This window comes from Setaria viridis, chromosome 4, assembly GCF_005286985.2.
Source record: "Setaria viridis chromosome 4, Setaria_viridis_v4.0, whole genome shotgun sequence".
NCBI classification, from domain to species: Eukaryota; Viridiplantae; Streptophyta; class Magnoliopsida; order Poales; family Poaceae; genus Setaria; species Setaria viridis.
In genome coordinates this window covers 18,103,996-18,131,636 of record NC_048266.2, presented here as the reverse complement: position 1 = coordinate 18,131,636, position 27,641 = coordinate 18,103,996, and the positions used below count along the sequence as shown (strand labels likewise).

At 51.3% G+C, this 27,641-nt stretch overlaps 1 protein-coding gene across 1 annotated transcript; it reads right to left on the bottom strand.

Annotated features, from left to right (window-relative positions):
* Positions 1–4,876: 4,876 nt before the first annotated feature.
* Positions 4,877–6,853, bottom strand: LOC140222417 (uncharacterized). The gene has a single exon (XM_072292939.1). It carries the CDS (start codon positions 6,076–6,078, stop codon positions 5,014–5,016), a length of 1,065 nt encoding a protein of 354 aa, XP_072149040.1. The 5' UTR covers positions 6,079–6,853; the 3' UTR covers positions 4,877–5,013.
* Positions 6,854–27,641: the final 20,788 nt, after the last annotated feature.

The following is a 27,641-nucleotide window of genomic DNA, read 5'->3' as shown; positions in this document are numbered from 1 at the left end:
GGAACTGCTCGACTTCTGGGGCAGCTTCGGCTTCTGGGGGCAGGAGCTCAGCTACACCGTCGTCTTCTGGCGCCGGGTGCAGCTCGTAGTAGCCGTCGGCGAGACGTAGCTCTACACGAATGCAATGTATTAGTTAGCATAGACGGTTATTTCAACAGCAACACTTGCAAGTCTGAGCCCAGAAACTTGCGACAAGTTACAGGATGGTGGGGAGGTTCAGTGGAGTTGATGGAGATCAAGAAGTAAGGGTCGGAGGGAAGGAACTTATGATCTGACCCTTAATCTAGAGGAATAGAGGTGCTAGGGGTCCTCAGACTTAACGCTGAGAAGTCCCCAAGTTTTACACATACACCCTCGGTTCAAAGAAAAAGATACAGCCGAGCCCTCAGGCGAGGCAGAGAAGGGTCGGCGGAACAGATAGGGTCGGGCGAGATGGAATCGGGGTCGGGCGGATAAAAGGGGTCGGACGAAGCGAACAGGGGTCGGCAGCCTACCTTCGTCTTACGGAGAAGGCTTGGGGCGGAAAGGACTAAGGGCTTGGGACGGCGGCGAGAACGTCCGGCGGTGTTCCGGCGGTGGCGGTGCTTCCTGTGGATCTCAAGCTACTCTTGGGCAGCACTAAAAGCAGTGGCTGGTGGATTGGGGAAAAGGTGGTGCTTGAGCAGAGAGGAGAGTTCCTCAGACTTAGGTGGAGTGCTCTGCCCGGGCGGCGATTGAGCAATGAGGGCGGTGGAGCAGGACTTCGGTGATGACGCCGGCGGTCATTGGGCACTGACGTCAGGGTGGCGCAGGCGCAGGTTTGCCGGTGGTTGAGATTTGGCGGAGGCGGGCGTCGTCGTGCAGTGGATTTGATGGAAGTGACCGGTAAAACGGCGCTAGGAACGAGGGCGCACAGGTGAGAAGACAGGCGGCTGCGGGCGCGCGGGCGAGCGCGGAGCAACAGATTGTCGGGGCGGCTTCTGACAGGGCGGGAAAAGGAGCTGTCGCTGCCGCGATCTGGGTTGGCGGAGGAGGAATCGTCGTGTAGCGAAGACCGGGGCGGCGCGACTGTGGCGAGGTGATGGAAAAGACGGGCGGCATCGGGCTCTGCGGCCGGGATCTGGCGATGTGATGATGGGCGCAGGCGGCGAGGTGCTGCAGAAAGGGTAGCAGGGGAGCTTCCGCCGCGATTGGGGAAGGGGGCGCGAGAATCCATCCGGTCGCGGGCCGAAGACGAGGCGGAGCGGCGGGCGTCGGAGGAGTTGAGCCACGTGGCGGGGGAACTCTGAAGCGAGCATGCAACTCGAGTGCGCCTGTCGCGGGAGATCTTGGGGAAAAGATCTCGTGGGCCTACCGGTCAGCCTCGGTGGTCCACGGCTCGAACTGGAGGGTGATGCTGCGGGATGGCTTAGGAAGATCCGACGGTGGGTTGGGGGTCGGCGGGGTCGGAACTGGGGAGACCACGGCGAGGGGTCAGATCGCAGGGGTCGGAAGATCTGGAGGTTGAACACTTAGGCTTGGAAAAACTAGAACAGGTGATCAGGGCTCGGATTAAGATTGATGCGAAGGATTTTTGTCCGAGGCCGTTACAGCCTACCCCCCTTAAAAAGAATCTCGTCCCGAGATTCGAATGTAGAAGTAACCGATGGGGGTGTGTAGCCTTTACCTCCTTGGCTGGGAAGAAAACTGGGGAAGTGCTTGTTCAAGTACTCTTCTGTTTCCCACATTGCTTCATCCTCCGTGTGGTTCTTCCAGAGGATCTTGTACATTTTGACCATTTGGCGCCAGGTATGCCTTTCTTTCTGGTCAAGGACCTTGGCCGGATACTCTGCATAGGTCAGGTCAGGCTTGATTTGTAGCTGCTCTTGTTCTAAGATCTCGGTTGGAACTTGGACACATCTCTTCAGCTGAGACACATGGAAAATGTCGTGTATGGTTGATAGTTGTTTTGGGAGTTGGATCCAATAGGCAACGGGTCCACAAATTTCCACAACTTCATACGGGCCGATGTAACGGGGAGCCAATTTTCCTTTTACTCCAAACCGTTGCACTCCTTTGGTTGGGGAAACTCGAAGATACACATGATCACCAATGTCAAACTGTAGGGGCCTTCTTCGCCTATCGGAGTAACTCTTCTGTCGAGATTGGGCAGCCTTGAGATTTGCTTGAATTACCTTCACTTGTTCTTCGGCTTCTACTACTAAGTCAGGGCCATAAACTTGTCTCTCTCCCGCTTGGGACCAGTTCAATGGGGTCCGGCATCTCCGTCCGTACAATGCTTCAAATGGTGCCATCTTCAAACTGGCTTGGTAACTATTGTTGTAGGAGAACTCCGCCAATGGCAAGCATTTGTCCCAATTCTTGTCATAGTGGATGACACAAGCTCTTAACATGTCTTCTAGGATCTGATTTACCCTTTCGGTTTGACCGTCGGTTTGAGGATGATAGGTTGAGCTATGGATGAGTTTGGTGCCCATGGATGCTTGTAGCTGTTCCCAAAAGCGTGCTACAAACTGAATTCCTCGATCAGAGATGATGGTCTTAGGCACACCGTGTAGGGAGACTATGCGGTCAAGGTACAGCTCTGCATACTGCTTGACTGTGTGGGTGGTGTGGACAGGAAGGAAGTGGGCGGTCTTGGTCAGACGGTCCACTATAACCCAAATGGAATCATGTCGCTGCGATGAAAGAGGCAGTCCGACAATGAAATCCATGCTGACATCTTCCCATTTCCAAGAGGGAATAGGTAGGGGTTGTAAAGTACCTGCTACCTTTAGATGACTGGCCTTGACACACTGGCAAGTGTCGCACTCTGAAACGTACCGGGCAATTTCCTGTTTCATTCCGCTCCACCAGAAAGTTTGGCATAGATCATGGTACATCTTATTGTTGCCTGGGTGGATTGAGAATTTGGAGAGGTGAGCTTCATCTAGGATCTGCTTCCTCAAGTTGGGGTCGGCCGGTACAACCAGTCGGTTTCCATAATATACGTTTTCAGTTTCGTCCTGCCAAAACTGCTTATATCCTTCATCTTTCCAGGAGATCTTCCTGGTGATCCGCTGTACTTCCTCATCCTTTACTTGTGCTGACCTTATTTGTTCTTCTAAAACAGAGTCAAGGGTGATGTGGCCGAGGGTTCCAGGGGAAACAATTTCCAAACTGAGTTTTCCCATCTCATGACACAAAGTTTCGGTGAAGGTCGTCGCCAACAAACAGTTGCAATAGGGCTTGCGGCTAAGAGCGTCGGCCACTACATTGGCCTTGCCGGGGTGATAGTGTACTTCCAATTCATAATCCTTTATCAACTCCAGCCATCTTCTTTGGCGCATGTTGAGGTCGGCTTGGGTAAAGATATACTTGAGGCTCTTGTGGTCGGTGTAGATGTTGCAGCGGGTGCCCATCAGATAATGTCTCCATATCTTTAAGGAATGGATCACTGCGGCCAACTCAAGATCATGGGTCGGGTAGTTCAGCTCATGAGGTCGTAACGCTCGTGAGGCAGAGGCAATGACTCGGTTGTCTTGCATAAGAACACACCCAAGTCCAGTGCCAGAGGCGTCACAGTACACGTCAAAGGTCCTAGAGGGGTCGGGTTGGGCCAAAACTGGGGCTGTGGTCAGCAAGTGCTTCAGGGTCTTGAAGGCTTCTTCACACTTGTCGTTCCACACGAATCTGACATCTTTCTTCAGCAACTCTGTCATCAGCTTAGCTATCTTGGAGAAATCCGGTATGAAACACCGATAGTAGCCTGCCAGTCCAAGGAAACTTCGGATCTGGTGCACTGAGGCAGGAGGCTTCCAGTCTATGACTTCCTGTACCTTGCTGGGGTCGACGGCTATGCCATTCTTAGAGATAGTATGTCCTAAGAACTTGACACTATCCAACCATAACTCACACTTGGAAAATTTGGCATAGAGCCGATGGTCTCTCAGCCGTTGGAGAACTATGCGAAGATGGTTGGCATGTTCTTCTTCGCTCTTCGAGTATACCAAGATATCATCAATGAACACCACTACAAACTTGTCCAACTCGGGCATGAATACCGAGTTCATGAGGTACATGAAGTATGTGGGTGCATTGGTGAGTCCAAAAGATATGACCAGGTACTCGTAGAGTCCATATCTTGTGGAGAAGGCAGTCTTAGGGATGTCACATGGTCGGATCTTGATCTGGTGATAGCTTGAACGAAGATTGATCTTGGAGAACACTCTAGCTCCAGCTAACTGATCAAACAAGACATCAATGCGGGGGAGTGGGTACTTGTTCTTGATTGTCACCGCATTGAGAGGTCGGTAGTCTACACACATGCGTAGACTGCCATCCTTCTTCTTCACAAACAGGGCTGCGCAACCCCAAGGTGATGCACTGGGTCGGATGAAACCTTTCTCCAACAGATCATGCAACTGGGTCTTCAACTCGGCCAGCTCAGCTGGTGGCATTCGATAGGGTCTTTTGGAGATGGGGGCGGTGCCGGGGATCAACTCTATGGTAAACTCCACGTCTCTATCAGGTGGCATGCTAGGCAAGTCCTCTGGGAACACATCAGGGTACTCAGAGACAACAGGGAGGCTCTCTAGTCGGGCTTACGATAGAGGGTACGTACAGGGGAGTGCAGATTTAGGAGGGTTCAAGAACAGGGTAGAATTGCCATAAAAGGGCGAGTTGATGTGGAGGGTTCGGGCGGCTGGGTCTAGAACCACTTGGTGTCGGGTCATCCAATCCATTCCAAGAATGATATCTATTCCTTCCAGGCCAAGGATGATCAGATTTTTCCTTAAAAAGGTTTTGGCCCAGCTGAATAGGCACATTGATACTTATCCTTTCAGATGTGATCACTCCACCCGGGGTGGATATTCTAAAAGACCCTCTGGTTTGGCATTCTTGTAACCCACACTTGTCACGGGTCTTTCTCCCGATAAAACTATGTGAAGCTCCCGAGTCAAACAAAACCAAAGCTGAAAAACTGTGAATCAGAAAGGTACCCGTCATTATTGGCGCACCTTCAGGAAGCTCTGCTGCGTGGGTGAAGTTCAGTCAACCTTGGCGAACTTGCACCTTGGGCCTCTTTCCTTTGTTGGGCGTTGCATTGTTCTGCCGTGGGCGCGGGCTCTGATTTCTGGGGCAGTCCTTGGTGAAATGTCCCACATCGCCGCAGGCATAACAGCGGTTACCCGTTGCAAGGCGTGGGGATGGCGGCAGGTTTGGCCGGGGCGCCTGTGGTTGGAAACCGGGAAAACGGGGCGCTGCTGCTGGTGGGGGTCGGGCAATCCACCTTCCCGACTGCTGGGGTCGGCTGGGCGCCTGGGGTGGAACCACTCTGAAACGCTGCGCAGGTGGGCTGGGCGTTGGCAGCGGGGCTTTCCTCTTCCTCTCGGCTGCCAGAGCCTTCATGCAGTCCTCTTGGGAGATGGCTAGGTTGACCAACTCATTGTACGTATCCACCCTTATCGGGTTTAACCTTTCTCTGAGCTCCAAGCTCAGCCCTCTGCGGAATCTGTCCTTCTTCTTCTCGTCGGTGTCCGCGTGATATCCAGCATAACGACACAGGTCGTTGAAGGCCTGAGCGTAGTGTAACACATCTCGGTTTCCTTGGTGAAGAGCCAGAAATTCATTGAGCTTGCGCTCCAGGAGACCCTCCGGAATGTGGTGCGCTCTGAACGCAGTCTTGAACTCATTCCAGCTGATGACATGGTTGGCCGGCAACATGGCGTGGTAGTGATCCCACCATAGCTGAGCGGAACCATGTAACTGCTGGGCTGCAAACCGGGCCTTGTTGTGATCGGGGCACTGGGCGGTGAGAAGCTCGAACTTGGATTCGATGGTGCGAACCCAGGCGTTTGCATCGAGCGGGTCTTGGGTCTTCTGGAACAATGGGGGCTGCGTCCCCAAAAAGTCTTCATACCGAGCAACATGAGGTTGTTGCTGAGCCCTTCCGCCATGGGGCGGCTGTTGTTGTTGTTGTCCTTGTACCAGGTGTCTCAGCAGCTCGGTCTGGGCCGCTAAGATCGCCTCTAGTGGAGATGGGGGTGGAGGTGGGGGAAGATCTTGTCTTTGCTCGCTGCTGCCGGGCACAGAACCAGATCTGGTGCGATGCGCCATCTGCAAGAGTTAACATCCTATTAAATTCATAATCTTAGAAATACTCCAACCGATAGGAACGCACAAGTTAAATCCTCCAATGCAACTCTTGCCGATAATGCAACACATGTCCTCATAAGGGAGACACACACTCTTCCTATGGTCATGTTAGTTAGCATCTATCTTAGCCTTGTACCCGACTTCGGGCGAACCATACCCAGACTCCTGGAATTCTCTTATTTCTGAACTTAAGCCAAAGGGTCGGGCTAGGCGAGCATCCCGAGAAAAGGGGTCGGCAACGATCCACACCAAAAAGAGGTCGGGTGAGGCGGAGAACTGCCTCGAAGGGTCGGGCGCATCCGATCTCGCGAACCGGGGTCGGCCAACTTGAACAGACCCACGGAAAACAGCGTGTGTGGTCACAGCACAACTCACTTAGTCTAACATTCCAACATTTTGTAAAGAGTTAAAAGTCAGACTCAGGATTTGATTTCATTGGGATCTTTTTACAGAGGTGCTCTAAAAGACAAGGAGTACTCGACTCAAGGCTAACCTATTACAGAACTTTCCAAAATTTAGGCTGCCGAGGAGTACAACAAAAGAATGGGTTCCCTGCTACTCTCCATCTACAAAGGAACACTATGAGTAGGAGAAGGGGCGTCGTCCTCTTCAATGTCCATGCTGGACGCTTCCTCAACCTCCTCAGGGTCCTCTTGAGCTTCCAGCTGCATCTGGAGGGCATGCATATCATCGAGCTCGGCGTGATGCTCGTCCAGATGAGCATTGGCAACCGCCAGCTCCATTTCCACCTCCATCTTTTCTTCTGATAGCTCGATCATGCCGTCCACCAAGTCGGCTACTTCTCCCTCGAGCTCAGAGATTCTGTCCTGCATGTCATGGATCTGAACGCCTCGTTGGATGAGCTGATATGTTTGGCCCACCAGGTCTCTTTTGGCGGCCTGGAGGTGTCCTTGGGCATCCACGGCGGTCCAAGCAAGGATAGTCATGGCTCGTCCTTGGAGCTCAATCAGCCGATAGGGGGCTGACATACACCGGATGTTGGTAGAGATGGTGACCATTGAGTAGGTGGTGGCCAGCACCTCGATATTGCTGACGCGGTCGAGCCACTCCGGGTCCAACCGGTTCCTGGCAGGGAACAGGCCGATAGGGTCTAGGGTGACCTTTAGTGGGTGCAGCTGACAGAATTGAGTAAGGAGCTGAAGAGCGGCTGACTCCCAGGTGTCTTCCGGGGCAAGGCCGTATGCTGATATCCCAAACGAGGGCCAGTCGGGCCGCACAGGAGGGGGAGGTACTACTGCTTGTACGTTGCACGTTTGGACGCCTTGCTCCAGGTACAATCGTCCCGCATACAACGGTGGAGATTGGTACCCGAACCATTTCAAGGTATCCCACAAGATCGCGGGAAAGCCCTCGAAGTGTAGACATGTCGAATGGAAGGTGCCATCCGCTCCATACAGGACATGTCCGGGGGCGACCATCTGGAACCAAGAACCAAAACCACGTGAGATGAACTCTAAAGGTCAGGGGTCGGACAGAGAAAGCATCCAGATTTTAACCGAAAACAAGCTGGAGGAACTAGAAATCCTTAGAACCGAAGAAGAGCTTCTCCGAGCAAGGTTGCTTTTGAGGAGGGTGACTTTACAGATTTTAAGCTTATGTCGCATGCACGGCCTACCTCGTTCTCAACCAAAACAACTGCCAAAACTTGGTCTTACGCGGTTAGTGCCGGTGGCAAGGCAACCAGTACGTCTCTCCCTATAATAACTAGTCGGTTCTAGCAACGTCTCCTAAGCGAACGCGGTTAGTGTACCTACAGAAAAAAACACAACCACACGAACCTTTCGTGCCAGCACCCACGAAAGCGTTCCCAAACATTACCGCTCACTATAGGAACGACACCCATGCGTTCAAGGCTGCATGGATAGCACTCAACCGTGGAAATAGGTCCCCTTTGAATTGAACCGTATAACCCTTCGCATACTCGCGATGCGGAATCGGCGCACGTGTAATAGACGTGGCGAACAACCGTGCTGATAGGCTCGTTGGAATCGAACCGTACCAACCTTCGTATGGATTACATACGGAACCTGCGCACGTATGATAGACGTGGGCGAAACAACCGCGATGATAGGGTCCTTTGAATAGAACTCCCTATCAACCCTCGCATACTCGTGATGCGGAACTCGGCACACATATGATAAACGTGGAGAAGTGCTGGAAGGGTTATCAAGATAACCAAATAAATATTAGCCACCTAAAACAACCCCAAAATCCCCTAGGGCCTCTCGCACTAAAGTCGTCGTTAACGATTGTACGAGAAAATTTTCAAAGAGTTTCTTGCAACTTTTATCTTTTCAAAGAAATGTGTTAGGGCTTGTTGTGTTCTCTGTCTTGCTAAACTGGCTCTGGTACCAGCTGTGGCGGATCCACTTCGGATTTGCTTGATTCAACATGATTAAGCCGCCTGATATGCGACACTCATGCCTTCACCAAGTAAACACGAAGTGCCGTCGGATTTCATCCGATTTAACCACTTGAACAGGACCGAATAGCAAACCCACATGAAGGTGAGCGGTTCCAGAGACTACAGCAAGTCCACTAAGTTAAGCAATTTAACCATCTAGTTTGGTTATAAAACATCATCAGAGTTTACAAGGTTTGAAAGAAAACCACAGAAGATAAAACAACAAGCGGAAGCTACTTCGTCGGGGTCGGACATCCCTGGTGAGGCCAACCGGGATGTCAATGATCCCTCTCCTCGCCATCCGAGGAGGGATCCCACTCAACCGTCCAACCCGGAGGGAGTTGGGGTGGCCAAGTGCCAGCAGAAGGAGGCTCGGAGGCAGCAACTTCACCTAAAAAGAAAGAGCCACAACAAAGCTGAGCTACTAAGCTCAACAAGACTTATCCGACAGGGAGCGCTCTAAACTACCCCTTCTAGACATGCAAGGCTTTTTGGCTGAGGGGTTTGTTTGCCAAAAGCTCTAGATGTATCCCTACTTTCAAGTTTTAGCTCCGGTTTTAAGTTCATTATCCGGTCTTAGTTTGCAACCTATTCTAAGCAAGCATAGAACCAACCAAAAGGTATATACAACATCAACAAAACCATGTCATCATCAGATTCCTTGTTTACTCAGGATGACATAGCGATCAAGCAATCTCAAACTGTGAGAGGCAGACGACTCGATTCGAGTTTCTTAACCATGCATGGCGAACCTAATCTCACGACATCCGCGCACCACAAGGGTCGCTTCCCGTGTCGGCCGTCCCCATCAATTCCTAGGCACGTGTCAGGTCCAAACTTCCCTTGGCATGCAATGCTCCACAGTCCTGGCCTCTGCCGTACTGTGACTGCACTTGCACCCACATGATGCACCATGGGAACCTCGTTCCAGGGACAGCAGGGGTATAAGCCACGCCCTAGTTCAATCAGGTACTAGGCTTCCCCATCCCATACTAGGTATGAGATTAGTACTTTCAAACACTTGATCACGAACACCACCACTGTCGGGCCTTAGCAAGTTGCAAAGATAGACGGGACGATCAACCGACCACCAAAGAGTTACCCGTAACCCTGCCCTGTCCATCGTCCTTATAGTTGTAACAGAAGGGTAGACATCCAAATCCTATACTCGCGAGTGACAGCAAATCACTCGGCTTTTACCGTTTTCCTATTTAAGCAAAGCATCTACTTGGTCCAACAGCTAGTGTTCAGATCAAGGGAGCTAAGTTATGCATCTAGGGTTCCAAGCAACTCCTATATGTAAATGCACAAGCATGTTAAAGAAGGCATGCGCAAGTCTGGTAAAACATAGGGGGATTCATGCATCCGGGGCTTGCCTTCGAGCAAGGAGGAAGGGAACTGCTCGACTTCTGGGGCAGCTTCGGCTTCTGGGGGCAGGAGCTCAGCTACACCGTCGTCTTCTGGCGCCGGGTGCAGCTCGTAGTAGCCGTCGGCGAGACGTAGCTCTACACGAATGCAATGTATTAGTTAGCATAGACGGTTATTTCAACAGCAACACTTGCAAGTCTGAGCCCAGAAACTTGCGACAAGTTACAGGATGGTGGGGAGGTTCAGTGGAGTTGATGGAGATCAAGAAGTAAGGGTCGGAGGGAAGGAACTTATGATCTGACCCTTAATCTAGAGGAATAGAGGTGCTAGGGGTCCTCAGACTTAACGCTGAGAAGTCCCCAAGTTTTACACATACACCCTCGGTTCAAAGAAAAAGATACAGCCGAGCCCTCAGGCGAGGCAGAGAAGGGTCGGCGGAACAGATAGGGTCGGGCGAGATGGAATCGGGGTCGGGCGGATAAAAGGGGTCGGACGAAGCGAACAGGGGTCGGCAGCCTACCTTCGTCTTACGGAGAAGGCTTGGGGCGGAAAGGACTAAGGGCTTGGGACGGCGGCGAGAACGTCCGGCGGTGTTCCGGCGGTGGCGGTGCTTCCTGTGGATCTCAAGCTACTCTTGGGCAGCACTAAAAGCAGTGGCTGGTGGATTGGGGAAAAGGTGGTGCTTGAGCAGAGAGGAGAGTTCCTCAGACTTAGGTGGAGTGCTCTGCCCGGGCGGCGATTGAGCAATGAGGGCGGTGGAGCAGGACTTCGGTGATGACGCCGGCGGTCATTGGGCACTGACGTCAGGGTGGCGCAGGCGCAGGTTTGCCGGTGGTTGAGATTTGGCGGAGGCGGGCGTCGTCGTGCAGTGGATTTGATGGAAGTGACCGGTAAAACGGCGCTAGGAACGAGGGCGCACAGGTGAGAAGACAGGCGGCTGCGGGCGCGCGGGCGAGCGCGGAGCAACAGATTGTCGGGGCGGCTTCTGACAGGGCGGGAAAAGGAGCTGTCGCTGCCGCGATCTGGGTTGGCGGAGGAGGAATCGTCGTGTAGCGAAGACCGGGGCGGCGCGACTGTGGCGAGGTGATGGAAAAGACGGGCGGCATCGGGCTCTGCGGCCGGGATCTGGCGATGTGATGATGGGCGCAGGCGGCGAGGTGCTGCAGAAAGGGTAGCAGGGGAGCTTCCGCCGCGATTGGGGAAGGGGGCGCGAGAATCCATCCGGTCGCGGGCCGAAGACGAGGCGGAGCGGCGGGCGTCGGAGGAGTTGAGCCACGTGGCGGGGGAACTCTGAAGCGAGCATGCAACTCGAGTGCGCCTGTCGCGGGAGATCTTGGGGAAAAGATCTCGTGGGCCTACCGATCAGCCTCGGTGGTCCACGGCTCGAACTGGAGGGTGATGCTGCGGGATGGCTTAGGAAGATCCGACGGTGGGTTGGGGGTCGGCGGGGTCGGAACTGGGGAGACCACGGTAAGGGGTCGGATCGCAGGGGTCGGAAGATCTGGAGGTTGAACACTTAGGCTTGGAAAAACTAAGACAGGTGATCAGGGCTCGGATTAAGATTGACGCGAAGGATTTTTGTCCGAGGCCGTTACAAAAATCCATACCAACCTCGTCCCATTTCCAAGCTGGAATGGGTAGTGGTTGCAGTAAACCGGCTGGCTTCTGATGCTCGGCCTTAACTCTTTGGCAAATATCGCAATGAGCGACGAACTGGGCTATGTCCGCTTTCATCCCACTCCACCAGTATTTTTGCTTTAAGTCCATGTACATCTTGGTGGATCCCGGGTGGATGGAATATGCTGAGTTATGGGCCTCATCCATGATGGTTTGCCAGAATTCACCTTCCTTGGGCACACAAATCCTATCCTTGTACCACAAGGTTCCCTTTTCATCCACTCTGAAGTATGGGGCTTTATTTTCTCCAGTTTGCCTGCGAATCCTCCCCAGGTCCGGGTTTGATCCTTGGGCCTCTCGGATCCTTTCTTCCAGGGTGGGCTGAACACTTAGCTTGCGGCTGGTATTCTGAGCAATGATATGTAAATTTAATCGGGCCATTTCTTCTTGTAGGTGGGGGTCCTTAGGTCCGATCTGCCCATAGGATTTCCTGCTTAACGCATCCGCTACCACATTGGCCTTACCGGGGTGGTAGTGAATTTCCAGATTATAATCCTTGACCAACTCTAACCATCTTCTTTGCCTTAAATTCAGATCTGGTTGGGTGAAGATATATTTTAGGCTTTTGTGGTCCGTGTAGATCTCACACTTGTTCCCGATTAGGTAGTGCCTCCAGATCTTGAGGGCATGCACTACGGCTGCAAATTCCAAATCATGGGTGGGGTAATTTTGTTCATGGGGCTTAAGTTGGAGGGAGGCATATGCTACTACCTTCCCATGCTGCATCAGGACACACCCTAACCCTTGTCGGGAAGCATCACAATAAATGACGAAGTCCTGCTGGATATCCGGTAGGGTTAACACTGGGGCGGTCGTCAACCTTCTTTTCAGTTCCTGAAAACTCCTCTCACATGACTCAGTCCAATTAAATTTCTTGTCCTTCCTAAGTAGCTCTGTCATGGGTCGGGCTATCTTAGAGAATCCTTCAATAAACCTCCGATAATACCCAGCTAAACCAAGAAAACTCCTGATTTCACTAACATTGGTGGGTTGCTGCCAGTTGGAGACGGCTTCAACTTTCTCGGGGTCGACTGCTACTCCTTCTGCGGTCAAAATGTGACCAAGAAATGCCACCTTCTCTAGCCAAAATTCACATTTACTGAATTTAGCATAAAGTCGGTGGGCTCTCAATTTCTCCAGCACTACTCGTAGATGTTGCTCATGCTCTTGGACACTCTTGGAGTAAATAAGTACGTCGTCGATAAAGACCACGACAAACTTGTCTAACTCCTCCACAAACACCTTGTTCATGAGATTCATGAAATAAGTAGGAGCATTGGTCAGTCCAAATGACATCACTGTGAATTCAAATTGGCCATATCGGGTAACAAAAGTTGTCTTTGGGATATCACTTTCCTTGATCTTGAGCTGGTGGTACCCTAATCTCAAATCTATTTTGGAGAAATACTTGGCTCCTTTCAACTGGTCAAATAGGTCATCTATTCTGGGGAGAGGATATTTATTCTTGATGGTGACCTCATTTAGTGCGCGATAATCCACGCACATCCTCATACTTCCGTCTTTCTTCTTGACAAAGAGCACTGGGGCTCCCCACGGGGATGAGCTAGGTCTGATAAAGCCACTCTGTTGCAGTTCACCTAACTGTTTCTTCAGCTCTGCTAACTCAGATCCTGCCATTCTATAGGGCCTCTTGGCTATAGGGGAGGTTCCAGGGATAAGGTCGATCACAAACTCAATATCCCTGTCCGGGGGCATTCCAGGTAGTTCTTCAGGAAAGACATCCGGGTATTCACTCACTACCGGGACTCCTTCTATGGCCTTGGCTTCCATGCTGAAAACCATTGGGTCGGGCCCACTTCCCCGGGTGTGACAGGTCACTTGCACGCCATCCTGGTTAATTAGGCGCACTACCTTATCAGCACATCCTATGTGTCCATCATGTAGGCTTAGCCAATCCATTCCAAGGATCACATCTATCCCCTTAGACTCAAGTACTACCAAATCTACTAGGAATTCTACCCCACTTAAATTGATCCGTACCCGGGAACAACCTAGTCGACACTGGATGTCGGCTCCAGGCGTTCGGGTTATTAGGGGTACCTTTAGTAGTACTATAGGTATGTGGTGCTTATCCACAAAGCTTGATGATATAAATGAATGTGATGCTCCAGAATCGAAGAGTATTGTTGCCAAAACTGAGCTGACTAGGAACTCACCGAGTACAACGCCCTGAGCTTCCTGAGCCTCTTGCGCGCTGATGTGGTTGACGCGGGCTCGTCCAAATGACTGCTGGGGCTGCCTCATCTGCTAGCTGTTGTTGTTGTTGCCGGGGTTGTTGCTGCGGACGGGAACACGGTTGGCTCCTGACACTGCTGCCCTTGGCCCAGTCACTGCGTTGGAGAAGGACGATGCAGCGGGCTTGTTGGCGTAGGGGCAGTTGGCAATGAAATGCCCTGGCTCACGGCAATTGAAGCATGCCCTGCCGTTGTTGGTGACTTGGCTGGCGTTGTTCTGTGGGGCCTTGACAGGGTTCTGGCTTCTGAATGGGGCATTGGTCTGATGGGACCCGGATGCTTGAGACTGAGTCTGGTACTGCATGGGAGCTTGGGACCTGGGCATGAAGGGACCAAAGCTCCTTGGTTTCTGGAACCTGTCCTGCTGGTGGGCCTTGCTGTCCAGGAACCGGTGCTTGTTGTCCCTCCTTTCATCTGCCTTGGCCCTCTCAGTCACGATGGCCATGTTCATCAGAGTGTTGAAGTCAGGGTAGATCTGAGGAGTAAGCAGGGTCCTCAGTTCTGCGCTCAAACCCTTCTTGAACATGTCTTGCTTCTTCTCATCCTTGTCTACTTCTTCTGGAGCATAGCAGGCCAACTCCATGAACTGATAGGTGTACTCTTCCACGGACTTGTTGCCTTGGTGCAGTTCATAGAATTCATCCGCCTTGCGCTTCATGATAGCTGCAGGGATGTGATAGCGGTCGAACTCTGTCACGAACTCATCCCAGGTGATAGTGGAGGCATTCTGGGCGGCAGTGCAGTAGTTCTCCCACCAAGCTAAAGCAGTCCCAGTGAGTTGATGAGCGGCCAGGAGAACCTTGTCCCTGCTCTCAAAGCCGAATGGCTCTAGCTTCCTCTGGATGACCCGTAGCCAGTCATCTGTGTCCAAAGGGTTGATGGACCCGCCAAAAGTGGGTGGCTTGGTCCGGAGGAAGTCTGTCAGTTTCTCATTCATGCCCTGTCCGTGGGGCCTTTGGCGAGTGATGGCATTGGCCAAAGATTCCAGCAGAAGGGTCTGGTTGTTCATGACTTGTACCAAATCAATGACCGGTGGGGGTGGTAGCTCCTGTGCTCCCACTTGACTCTCTCCCCTGCCCTCGGGCTGATTCACCTCTTGCTCCTCATGGTGCACTACTGGTGGGGGTCCCTGCCTTTCCAGCTGTCTTTCTGCACTAGGAGTGGCACGTGCTTGACTCGGGGAGGTCCTGGTGGCACGCTTGGGAGGCATCTGCAGATTGAGTGAACTTTCATGAGGCTTAGATTTGGATATTAAGGTGATGTTTAGTTAATTAATTTGAATTTTCGAAGAGACAGAATCCACCTTCTGTCGACAAGCACACAGACTAACAAACAACAAGCACAAATGATTTTATTATTTTGCCGGGGCGGTTACAACACTTGGGGTAGGGCCAAAACATGCGCTACACGACCGGTACAACAACACAACTGGGGGTACAAATCTAGACTCGGGACTCCTTCTAGAGTACAACTCTAGGTGGGGCACTCTACTCGTGGGACGAGTCTGCACACTGCGCGGAGTGGTCTTCTGGCGGAATAAGGAGGGCCAGCACCTCGTCTCTTAGGGTCCCACCTGCGGGAGGGGGTTCCGAGGCTTCCCCATTGGCCACCTCAGAGTCCCTTTCCGAAGGCGGTGGTGTTGGTGGGGCATCGGGGCTCTTCCGCTTCCCGGACCCTTGGGCAACAGGGACTCCATCCAATACTGGGGCCTCATCGTCCTCCACGACCCGCATTTTCCTTCTCATGCGGTTCGAGTGGTGGACTTCCTTCAGTGCCCGCGCGTGCCGGTCCTCGGCCTCTTTGAGGGCCTCGATGGTGAGGGCCTCATTGCTTTGGGCGGCCGCGGCTCGGGCTTCAGCTGCTGCCAATCTCACCTGGAGCCTCCTCACCATAACCTCGGCGTCCTCGGCTCTGCGGATCTGCTGCTTCAGATGGGCGGCCTGCTCATCGCAGAGTTCATCCAAAGTGAGGAGATAGGCAGCCATATGGAGCACGGTGGGGTCATCCTCGTGCTGTCCACGTCCTTCCAAAGTCCTCACCCAGGCCAGCCAAACCGGGCGGTTCTTCTTGACAGGCGGGTAGAACCTCATCGGTGTGCGTCCGATGTGCCTCTCATAAATTTGGCACAGGTAGCGCAGGGCTTTCCGAGCTGCCGCCTGGTAAGTGTCTTTTCACCGGAAACCAGTGGCAGACACATTCCAGGGCTGAATGTCGGGGAAGGGGCTGCTCCTGCCCACAAAGATGGTCATCTCACACCGGAGAGTCCCACGGTCTTCATACTCCCGGCTAGAGTACTCCGGACGCTCGTAAATCCCGAGGCGGTCCATGCAGGCGAACAGCAACCTGGGAAAACCAATTTCCTCCAGGCAATGGCTGTTGATCCAACCTTCTTCGGCCATCTGGAAAGAATCGGGGTGTAAATCAGTTTTGCAATTGAGCAGAGGAAGTAAGAGATTTTGTAAATCATTTAATTTGGTCAAAAAGGCTTTTCCGGTCCTAATGGTTACGTCCTACGGCCAACGACGGCTCTGATACCACCTGAAGCATCCCCACATAAGTAGAGACTAAATGTGATCCAATTATCAGTCCCAGGAGGCTAATAACACATTTATTCAACAGATAGTTCAAAAACCGTACAACTCCTGAAGGAGCGGGCGGGCAAGCCACACCCAAAGCAAGACTAAAGCGATAACAATACAAATCCAAGTTGCAGTCCAGTCGGACTCCGGGCTGCAATCGGAACTATGCGTCATCGGAAGCATCCTGTAAAAGGGCCAACACCGCAGGCTGCGTTGGGTGCAGACGCAACCTCCTACTCGAAGTCCTCGGCGACGAAGTCCGGATCCTCCTCTGAAGCAACAACACAAGGGTGAGTACAAAAGTACTCAGCAAGTCCAACCCCATCCACGGAGGGGGATACAACAAGAATATGCATATGATTCAACAAGGATATGGTTAAGGTCTATTTGCAATAAAGCTAGATTTTTGACATATGCAGGGTTTCTTTTTAAAGAATTTTCATAAAACATTTTCTTAATAAATGATATATCAAGTAAGGTTGATCCTACACAAAGGATCCAAGTTTTATCGCTATCGGACTCCCCGTCCGCCGTAGCGCACGGCACAACTGCCGGACACTTCCAAAATTCCACACGCACACACACCGTAAATACCAGTCATCCCCCAAAAGCTAGTTCTGTGACCGAGCCGTAACTTGTCCAATGCCGTGAACACGGCTACCCGGATAGGTTTTAACTCTGCAGAGGTTGTACACTTTTCCCACAAGTAGGGTACCGTATCACGATCACCTTAGTGACGGTACGGATCCTAACAAAGCCATTACCCACCTTAGCCAACACTGACTAGTCAACACGGAAGCACCCAAGGGGTTAGCAACCCAACCACGGGGCCGAAACCGGGACCTAAGTCACCAAGAGCTTAGTCCTTTTCCAAGGGCTCCCGTTGCTCACCAGCACACCTGAAGCCTAGCAGTTTAGCTAGTGGGGTTTATGCTAAGCCGTTGCCCATACAACGGTCGAGTGGTTGTACGATGATGGAATTAGGCAAGATGACACATCAACTCGGTCCTTAGCCCTGACAAGATGGATATCTCCCAACTCTGCTCAACCACTAAGGTACGAGCTTAACAATCCGGCATTCCACACAAGAAATGCCCATCCATCTCATCCACCACCTCTCCTTACACCCGAAAACCCAACTCCTCAGTTGAACATACTCACACATTTATTTTCCGAATAAACAGATGTAGTCATGATTGAATTTGGATAATGAGTTCCTAAGCATTCTAGCAGTATTTATCATCTAAACAGAGCAACTCATATTTAGAGATAAATATGGGACGACAAGGAATAATCATAACAATCAAGGGGTGGCTATCAAACCATGTCTTGCGATAAAACAATATGCATTTTATAAAACAGGCCAGTAGGTTGTGTCTGAAAAACTGGGTATTAAATATGCATCAAAGGGTGAGATTGGACTTGCCGTTCTCAAAGCCTTCCAGGAGCTCCTGCTCGCGATACTGGTCCTCGGGCTCGGGCTCGCGGTCGAACTCCTCCTCGCGCTCCTCCTCGGGTACTCCGCGATCTACGGCACACACAAACAAGCACACAATAAATAAAAAGGAAAAAGATTTTACCCGTTGAGCTCCGAACAGGAAATATGAACGAAAAATAGGTAGGAGGGGTATTTTCATGAAATTTGGATATGCCTCAGCGAAAATATATGAGAGGATGCCGCGGTCGAATTTGGGATCGATTGGAGGAAGTTTGGTGCATGAAATGACGGGTTAAAGGAGTATTAGGGGCTTCAAAATAGGGTTTAGGGCTAAACCGCGAGAACCAGGGACCTGTTTGTAATTATTTCGGAAAGGTGGAAGGGCATATCTGTGAAACTTTTCTGAGAGAGGTGGGAGGGCCGGATTGCAAATAAGTGAGAGTAGAGGGGTAGATCGAAATTGAAGGAGCTCCTTCTTCTTCCTTTGGCCGGTTACAGGAAGTGGAGGGGGTTTGGCCGACGGTGGTTGGCCGGGTGGCCGGGCCTTGCCGGCGGCGGGCCCTGATGGTGAGTAGGGGCCGAGGGAGGCGTGGAGGCTCTATTTTGCCGCTCACCTTGGAGATGGGGAGGTGGAGGAAGGGGCGGCCGGCAATAGTGTGGGGCGGTGGCGCACGGCGAAGGCGGCAGTTGGGCGCACGGGAGGGAGCAGGGGAGGGGCGGCGGCAAGGCTAGCGGCGGTGGTGGTGTGGAGAGCCGGGGCGTTGCCCCCCTTTTATAGGCCGGCGAGGGGGGGGGGCGGCCGGTGGTAATGATGGTGGCCGGGATTTTTCCGGCCAGTGGCGTGCCGGAGTGAGCTTGCGCGTGGATGGCGTGGCGGCGTGGTCGTCGAGGAGGCCAGGCGCGGGCGACCGAGCCGGTGGGGTCGGGCGGTGCGGCCTGGCGCAGGCAGCCGAGCCGGGATGTCGGGCGCGGAAGGATCGGGCGCGGGCGGGTCGGGTGCGGGCGGCCGAGCCGGGAGGTAGGGCGCGGGAGGGTCGGGCACGGGCGGCCGAGCCGGTGGGGTCGGGCGGCGCAGCCTGGCGCCAGAAGCCAGGCGCTAAGCGCCAGGAGCAAGGAAGGAGGCGGCAGGAGAAAAAGGAAGGAGAGAGAGAAAGGAGGAGGAAGGAAGAAGAAGTGGAGGGAGAAAAAGAAAAAGGGAAAAAAAGGAGAGGGGCACCTCGGCGAAAGTTGCGGGATTTAGATGGCTCGCGTGATGGATTGGACGGGCACGCGGCGAAAATTATGGGGAGCGGAAAAAGAGGGTTGACGAGTCGGGGCCAGAACGACGGGTCCGAAGGAAGGGAAAAGATTTGACGGAGCTCAGCGGTTGGAAAAATTTTGGAATGCATTTTAACGGGTGATTTAATTTGGTAGATTTTTACGGGCGTTACATCTCTTTAGGTTGTTTTGGGTGCTGTGCTTCGAAGAACCTAGAATTTGGAAACTTGTTATTACAAGCCGTGGCTAGACAGACTTGTCTAGACAAGGATTCGGGTAGTGTTGATAACTCCCAAGTTGTCTGACAACTTCTGTTTGTGAAGACCGTCAAGGATAGAATTGTCCCAGGAGCTTATTAGCTCGAAATTGTATGTGCAGGCTTGCTTCTGTGCAAGTCGCTGCTATCCACCGAGTTGAATAACCCGGGGGATTTATTGTGCAGACTTGTGAATACAAGTTGCAAGGTGGTAGAGATTAGTCTTTTGCAACTAAAAATAACTCTGCTTTATTAAGTTGGAACTGTACAGCTATGGCCAATGGCCGGTTCACATGAGTATGTAGACTATGGGTAGAATCGATACAAGTGTTCAATGTTCCACGAGCTGTCGATTTCTTCGCAGTGAGAGTTTGGAGCCTGTACGACCTAGGTTCGGTGACCTTGGAGATGATGTAAGGCCCCTCCGAAGGTAAATTTAGCTTGTGTAGCCCCTTGGTGTCTTGAATACGCTTGAGGACCATGTCGCCTGTGTTGAACGAAAGTTCCTTGACATTAGCATGATAGTGGCGAATTCCTTCAAGGTACCTTATTGACTTGATGAGTGCTGCACAACGAGATTCTTCGAGGCTGTCTAAGTCTAGACGCCTTGTTTCTTCAGCCGTGCCCTCCTCGTAGTGATCGACTATTTGAGATTTCCACATGACATCGGCGGGGAGGATGACTTCTGATCCATAGACTAGGAAGTAGGGTGAGTACCCTGTGGGCTTGCACGGCTGTGTGCGAAGCCCCTAGAGGACATTGGGTAGCTCCTTGAGCCACTTGCCTCCTTTGGTGTTGCCCATATCGTGTAGTCTCTTCTTGAGAGCTTCCAGTACCATCCCGTTGGCGCGCTCAACCTGGCCGTTGGCCCATGGATGAGCGACAGAGATGTACCGGATGTCGATCCTATTATTCTCACAGTACTCCCAGAACTCGTGATTGTTGAAATTTGAGCCCAGGTCTATGATGAGGCAATTGGGTAAGCCATAGCGATGGACGATCTCATTGAGGAAGTCAAGTACCCGTAGCGATGGACGATCTCGTCGCGGAAGTCAAGTACTCTGTCTGCCTTAGGGAAGGTCACTAGCTTCACCTCGATCCACTTGATGAACTTGTCGATCGCCATGAGTACTCGGTTGAAACCCCTAGGTGCTGTAGGCAGAGAGCCAATCATATCTAGCCCTCAGCATGCGAAGGGCCAGGAGGGCGGTATAGTGATCAGCTTGTAGGCAGGGACGTGATGCTGCTTAGCAAAGAATTAACAACCTTGGCACCGACAGACTATTTCTTTGGCGTCTTTGAGAGTTGTAGGCTAGTAGAATCCCACTCTGAAAGCTTTGTCAACAATCATTCTGGATGATGCATGGTTGCCGCAGATGCCTTTGTGAATCTCCTCCAGTATGTCCTTGCTATCTTCGCCTGAGACGCACTTCATGAGTATTCTTGATGATGAGCCTCGTCTGTAGAGCTTGTCACCGACTAGAATGTAGTTCCTGCTGCGCCATGAGACTTGCTCTGCTTCTGTCTTGTCGAGAGGCAACTTGTGCTCCTTGATGTAGTTGATGAAGGGGGTTCTCCAATCTATGTTGATCATCATAACCTCCCGGTCTGGCGCATCATTGCCGCGATCGGTGGTTTTAGATGGTGCCAGCTCCTGTATGGATGGCTTGTGTAGTTCATGGACAAAGACCCCAGCTGGGACTTTGGCATGAGTTGACTCGAGCTTGGACAAGACGTCTGCGGCTAAGTTGTTGTCATGAGCCACGTGATGGAATTTCAGGCCAGAGAACTTATTCTCCAGCTTGCGTACTTCGAGGTAGTACGTATCCATGTTGTCCTTTTGGCGATCCCACTCGTCGTTGACTTGGTTGATGACTACCACTGAGTCATCATAGACCAACAACCGTTTGATTCCTAACGAGACTGCCAGACGGAGCCCGTGCAGTAACGCTTTGTATTTTGCTTCATTGCTGGAAACCTCCCAGAAGATTTGCAGAAGGTACTTGAGTTGTTCGCCTTTAGGAGAGATTAAGAGTACTCCTGCACTGGCACCCTTGAGCTTGCGTGATCTATCGAGGTACATGACCCAATGCTCTGGTCGTTCTGCTGATGCGGGTACTTGATTTTCCTGCCACTCTGCCATGAAATCGACTAGTGCTTGCGACTTGATGACAATCCTTGGTTTGCTTCTAGGGATAAGGCTTCGAGTTGTACTGCCCACTTGGAGATTCTACCTGTTGCATCTCTGTTGTGGAGTATGTCTCCCAAGGGGAAGCCTGTGATGATGGAGATGATGTGTTCCTGGAAGTAGTGTCGTAGCTTCCGCGAGGTGAGTAGTATTACATATAGCAATTTCTGTACTGGCAGGTATCTAGTTTTGGAGTCTAACAGGACCTCGTTGATGAAATAGATGGGCCTCTGTACTTTGTATACATAGCCTAGTTCTGGTCTTTCGATCACAATCACCGTGATGACGATGTTAGTAATCGCAGTGATGTGGAGCAACAAGTCTTCATTGGGAGTAGGCACCATGAGGACCTGTGGCTTTGATAGGAAATCCTTTAGCTGTTGAAGGTCTTGTTCCGCCTCCTCGGTCCATTGGAACTTTTCTTGCCGCTTGAGTAGTTTGAATAAGGGTAGTCCACGTTCTCCAAGTCTTGAGATGAATTTGTTGAGGGCCGCCATGCATCCAGTCAGCTTCTGGATGTCCTTGATGCACAATGGAGTGTGCAAGTTGGTGATGATGAACTCGAGTAGTTTTCCGGAGGGTACACCGAACACACACTTTGTTGGGTTCAGTTTCCACTGGTATACTCGTAAGCTTGTGAAGGTTTCTTCTAGATCTGCAATGAAGTCATGGGGATTTCTAGTTTTTATGACCACATCATCCACGTACGACTCTACATTGCTGTGTAGCTGGTTCTTGAAGCACTCCTTGATGGCTCATTGATTTGTGGGGCCTACGTTCTTCAACCCAAAGGATATTGAAGTGTAGCAGAAAGCTCCATACGGGGTGATGAAAGCGGTCTTGATCTAGTCTTTTTCCTTGAGTGCTTGTTGAAGTTTGTGTAGTCGACACACATCCTTCACTCGTTGTTGTTTTTCTTCTGCACCAAGATAGGGTTAGCCAATCACTCTGGATGAAGGACTTCTTTTATGAAACCAGCCATAAGTAGTTTCGCAACTCTTTTTTAATGGCTTATCTTCTGCCTTGGGCAAACCGGCGTAGTCGTTGTCGCTTGGGCATAGCTTTGGGATCCACATTGAGTAAGTGCTAGATCAGCTCCCTGGGCACCCCTGGCATAACAGATGACTTCCATGCAAAGATGTCTCGGTTGACCCAAAGGAAGCTGACGAGCGCGTCTTCCTATTTGGGATCCTGCCCTGAGCCAATCGGTGTCTTGGAGCTATCGCCGATCTTGAGGTCAATGGCTTTGAGATCAACCTTTGCTGCTGGCTTGACCATGGTTGCCCCCAACTTCTTCTCTAGGATTTCGAGTTCTGTCAGGGATAGTTTCTTGGAGGCGACAAAGACTTGCATCATGGAGTTTGGCATCTGAGTAGTCGCTGCCAGTTGCACAGCTTCTGTTTCGCAGTCGTATGATCTTTTCAAGTCTCCATGTAGGGAAAGTACTCCCTTGGGTCCTGGCATCCTGAGTACTAGGTACACGTAATGCGGGATGGCCATGAATTTAGCCAGTGCTGGTCTTGTAAGGATGGTGTGATAAGAAGTCTCGAAGTCAGCCACCTCGAACCGGATGTACTCGGTCTGGTAATGATCCTTGGTCCCGAAAGTAACTGGCAAAACCACCTGACCAAGGGGTACAGCCGTGTTACCTGGGACAATCCCGTAGAATGGAGAGTTCGTCGGGGTGAGCATATCTATCACATCGAGGCCCATCTTTCTCAAAGTCTTGGCGAAGAGCACGTTGAGGCCGCTGCTACCATCGATGAGTACTTTTGTGAGGCGAGAGCCTGTGATGACTGGATCTAGGACAAGAGGATAGCATCCTAAAGCATCCCCACATCAGTGGAGACTAAATGTGATACAAGTACCAGTCCTAGAAGGCTGATAACATATTTATTTAACAGATGGTTCAAAAACCGTACAACTCCTGAAGGAGCGGGCGGGCAAGCCACACCCAAAGGAGAAACAAACCAACAACGATATAGATCCAAGTTGCAATCCAGTCGGACTCTAGGCTACAATTGGAACTAAGCGACATTGGAAGCATTCTGCAAAGGCCAACACCACAGGCAGCGTTGGGTGCAGAAGCAACCTTCTACTCGAAATCCTCGGCGACGAAGTCCGGGTCTTCCTCTGAAGCAACAAAACAAGGGTGAGTACAAAAGTACTCAACAAGTCCAACCCCATCCACGGAGGGGGATACAATCAAGAGTATGCACAGGAGATATCAAGGATAAGGCTAAGGTTTATTTGCCATAAAGCTAGATTTTTCAACTCATTCAAGGGTACATTTTCAAAAGGGTTTTCACAAAACATTTTCTTTAGTAACTGAATCAATAAGAAGGGTTGATCCTACACAAAGGATCCAAGTTTTAATGCTACTGGACTCCCCGTTCGCGGTAGCTCACGGCACAACTGCCAGACACCTTCCAAAATCCAACTCACACCATGAAAACCATCCATCATCCAAACACTAGTTATGTGTCCAAGCCGTAACTCGTTCAATACCGTGGACACGGCTACCCGGATAGATTTTAACACTGCAGAGGTTGTACTCTTTACTCACAAGTAGGGTACCGCAACACGATCACCTTAGTGTTGGTGCAGATCCTATCAAAGCCATTACCCACCTTAGCTAAGACTGACTAACCAACAGGCAAGCAACCAAGGGGCTAATGACCTTCTAACGAGGTCTTAACCAGGATCTAAGTTCACAAAGTTTTTAGTCCTTCTCCATGGTCTCCCGTTGCTCACTAGCTCTCCTGATGGCTAATAGACCAACTAGTGGGATTTATGCTAAGACGCCACCCACACAACGGTCGAGTGGTTGCATGATAGTGGGTTAGGCAAGATGGCACATCAACTCGGTCCTTAACTATGACAAGATGGATATCTCCCAACCTTGCTCAACCACAAAGCTACGAGCCCAACTTATTGGCATTTCACACAAGAAACACCCATCCATCTCATCTAAGCATCTCTTTTCTTTATTTCCAAAAACCCGTTTTTCTCATTTGAAAACACTCACACATTTATTCTTTAAATAAACCATTGTAGTCATGATTGAATTGAGTAACAAGGTCCTAAGCATTCTAGCAGTAATTATCATCCAAACAAAGAAAATCATATTTAGAGATAATTATAAGACAATCAAGGAATGTTCATAGCAATCAAGGGGTGGCTATCCAACCATGTTTCATCAGTAAAACAATATGCAATTTTATAAAACAGGCCAATAGGTTATGTTTGAAAGACTTGGGATAAATATGCATCAAAGGGTGAGATTGGACTTGCCGTCCTTGTAGTTGGCCGGGAGTTCTTGCTCGCGGTGCTGGTCCTCGAGATCGGGCTTGCGGTCAAACTCCTCCTCGTGCTCCTCCTCGGGTACTCCGCAATCTACGGCACACACAATCGGGCACACGATAAATAAAAGAAAAATAAGATTTTACCCGTTGAACCCGAACAGAGAAAGCAAACGAAAAGAAGGAGGAATGAGTATTTTCATGGAATTTGTAGATGACTCAGCGGAAATATAGTAGAGGATGACGTGGTCGAATTTGGGATTAATTGGAGGAAGTTTGGCGTATGAAATGACGAGGCGAAGGTGTGTTTAAGAGTTAAACCGTGAATCAGGGGCCTGTTTGCAAGGAACCAGGGACCTATTTGTAAATACTTTTGGAAGGTGGAGGGGTTGATCTGTGAAACAGACTTTGAGAGAGGTGGGAGGGCTATTTTGTGAATAGAAAGAAGTAGGGGGTTAGATCGAAATGAGAAGGAGTTTTCTTCTTCTCTTTCCTCGGTTCAAGAATAGAGAAGGTGGGGGAGGAGATGGCCGGCGGCGGCCGACCGGTCGGGCCTTGCTGGCGGTGAGCCGAGTGGTGGGGGAGGTAGAGGAGGGTGAGGGGAACCCGTTTTGCCCTGTACCTTGGGTGGGCGGCACTAGGGAACGGGGCACCGGCGGTGGTCTGGAGGTGGCGGCGTACGGGAGAGGGGGCGGCTTACCTTGCAGCGGCGGTTTGGCGCGGGATGGGTGGAGCTTGGTGGCAAGGGAGGTGGGTGTGGAGGCCGTGCATTGAGGCTCTTTTATAGTCAGCGGAAGGAGTGGGAGAGCGGCCGGCGGTGTGGGGCTGGGGCCGGCGAGCTCGGGCGGCGGCTGGTGGTAGGGGCCAGGGGCGAAGTAGTTGTAGGGGAGCTGGGTGAGTGGCGGGGTACGGCGGTGATGAGCTGGGCGGTGGGGGACGGGCCGCGTAGGGCGCCGGAGCACTCAAGGCTTGCACGGCCCGAGGGGTGCTGGCGCGACTGACGGTGTCGCGAGGTAGCGCCCGACAGCGTGGGCCCTGGGAGCGCTGGTGCACACGGCCAGGGGGGAAGAAGGCTGGCCAGGCGCTGGAGGGAGCCAAGGCCAGTGGCCATGCGTGACCAGTTAAGAAAAGAAGGAGGAAGAAGGAATAAGAAGAAGGAAGAAGAAAGGAGGAAGGAAGAAGAAACAAAGGAAGAAAGAGAAGGAAGAAAAAGAAAAGAGAAAATGGAATAGGGGAAAAGGAGAAAAAGAAAGGGGGGAGTCGACGGTGAGTGCGGGAAACGGTCGGAGCACACGCGGCGGTTTGTCGATCGGCATGCGGCAGAATTTGTATTGTGATGCATCCCGACAAGGATTAGGATGTGTCCTCATGCAACATGGGAAGGTTGTGGCATATGCTTCCCGTCAACTCAAGCCTCATGAGCAGAATTACCCAACCCATGACTTAGAGTTTGCAGCCGTAGTGCATGCCCTCAAGATTTGGAGGCATTATCTGATTAGGAATAAGTGCGAGATCTACACCGACCATAAGAGCTTAAAGTACATCTTCACCCAACCTTATCTAAATTTAAGGCAAAGGAGGTGGTTAGAATTGGTAAAGAACTACAACCTAGAAATCCATTACCACCCCGGCAAAGCTAATGTTGTAGCTGATGCCTTAAGCCGGAAATCCTATGGACAGCCCGGACCCGAGAATGCTCACCTACAGGAGGAAATGGCCTGGTTGAATGTGCACATAGTTCCCCAGAATACTGGCCGTAAGTTGAGTATCCAACCCACCTTGGAGGATAAAATCCGAGAAGCCCAGGGCACAGATCAAGACTTAGTAAAAATCCGCAAGCAAATCGGAGAAAATAAAGCCCCGGATTTTAGAGTGGATGACAAAGGAACCTTATGGTACAAGGACAGAATTTGTGTCCCCAAGGAAGGTGACTTCCGGCAGACCATCATGGATGAAGCCCATAACTCGGCATATTCCATCCACCCCAGGTCCACCAAGATGTATATGGACTTAAAATAGAGGTACTGGTGGAATGGAATGAAGGCGGACATAGCTCAGTTTGTCGCCCGTTGCGATACTTGCCAAAGGGTCAAGGCTGAGCACCAGAAGCCGGATGGCTTGCTGCAACCATTGCCTATCCCGGTTTGGAAATGGGATGAGATCGGCGTGGATTTTGTAGTAGGCTTGCCCAGAACTCAGAAGGGAAATGACTCCATATGGGTAATGGTGGACCGACTCACTAAAGTTGCTCACTATCTACCCGTACGGACCACCTATGGTGGAGAAAGACTAGCCCGACTCTACGTCAACAACATAGTGAAGCTGCATGGTGTGCCCAGTAGGATCGTCTCGGATAGAGGGACCAATTCACCTCTAGGTTTTGGAGAAGTTTGCATAAAGCCATGGGCACTAAATTGGACTTTAGTTCCGCCTATCACCCCAAACTGATGGCCAAACAGAGCGGGTAAATCAAATCATGGAAGATATGTTGAGAGCATGTGTCCTCACCTATGGCAAGGATTGGGAACAGAGTTTACCCTATGCAGAGTTCTCATACAACAATAGTTACCAAGCCAGTCTAGGCATGTCACCATTTGAGGCCCTCTATGGTAGAAAGTGCAGGACCCCTTTGATATGGTCAGAAGTAGGAGAATGCTCCCTAGTCAAACCTGCTTTTATCAAGGAGGCAGAAGACCGTGTGGCAGAAATCCGAGAAAAGCTAAAGGCCACACAATCCAGACAAAAGAGCTACTCGAACAAGAGGAGACGGGAATTGTGC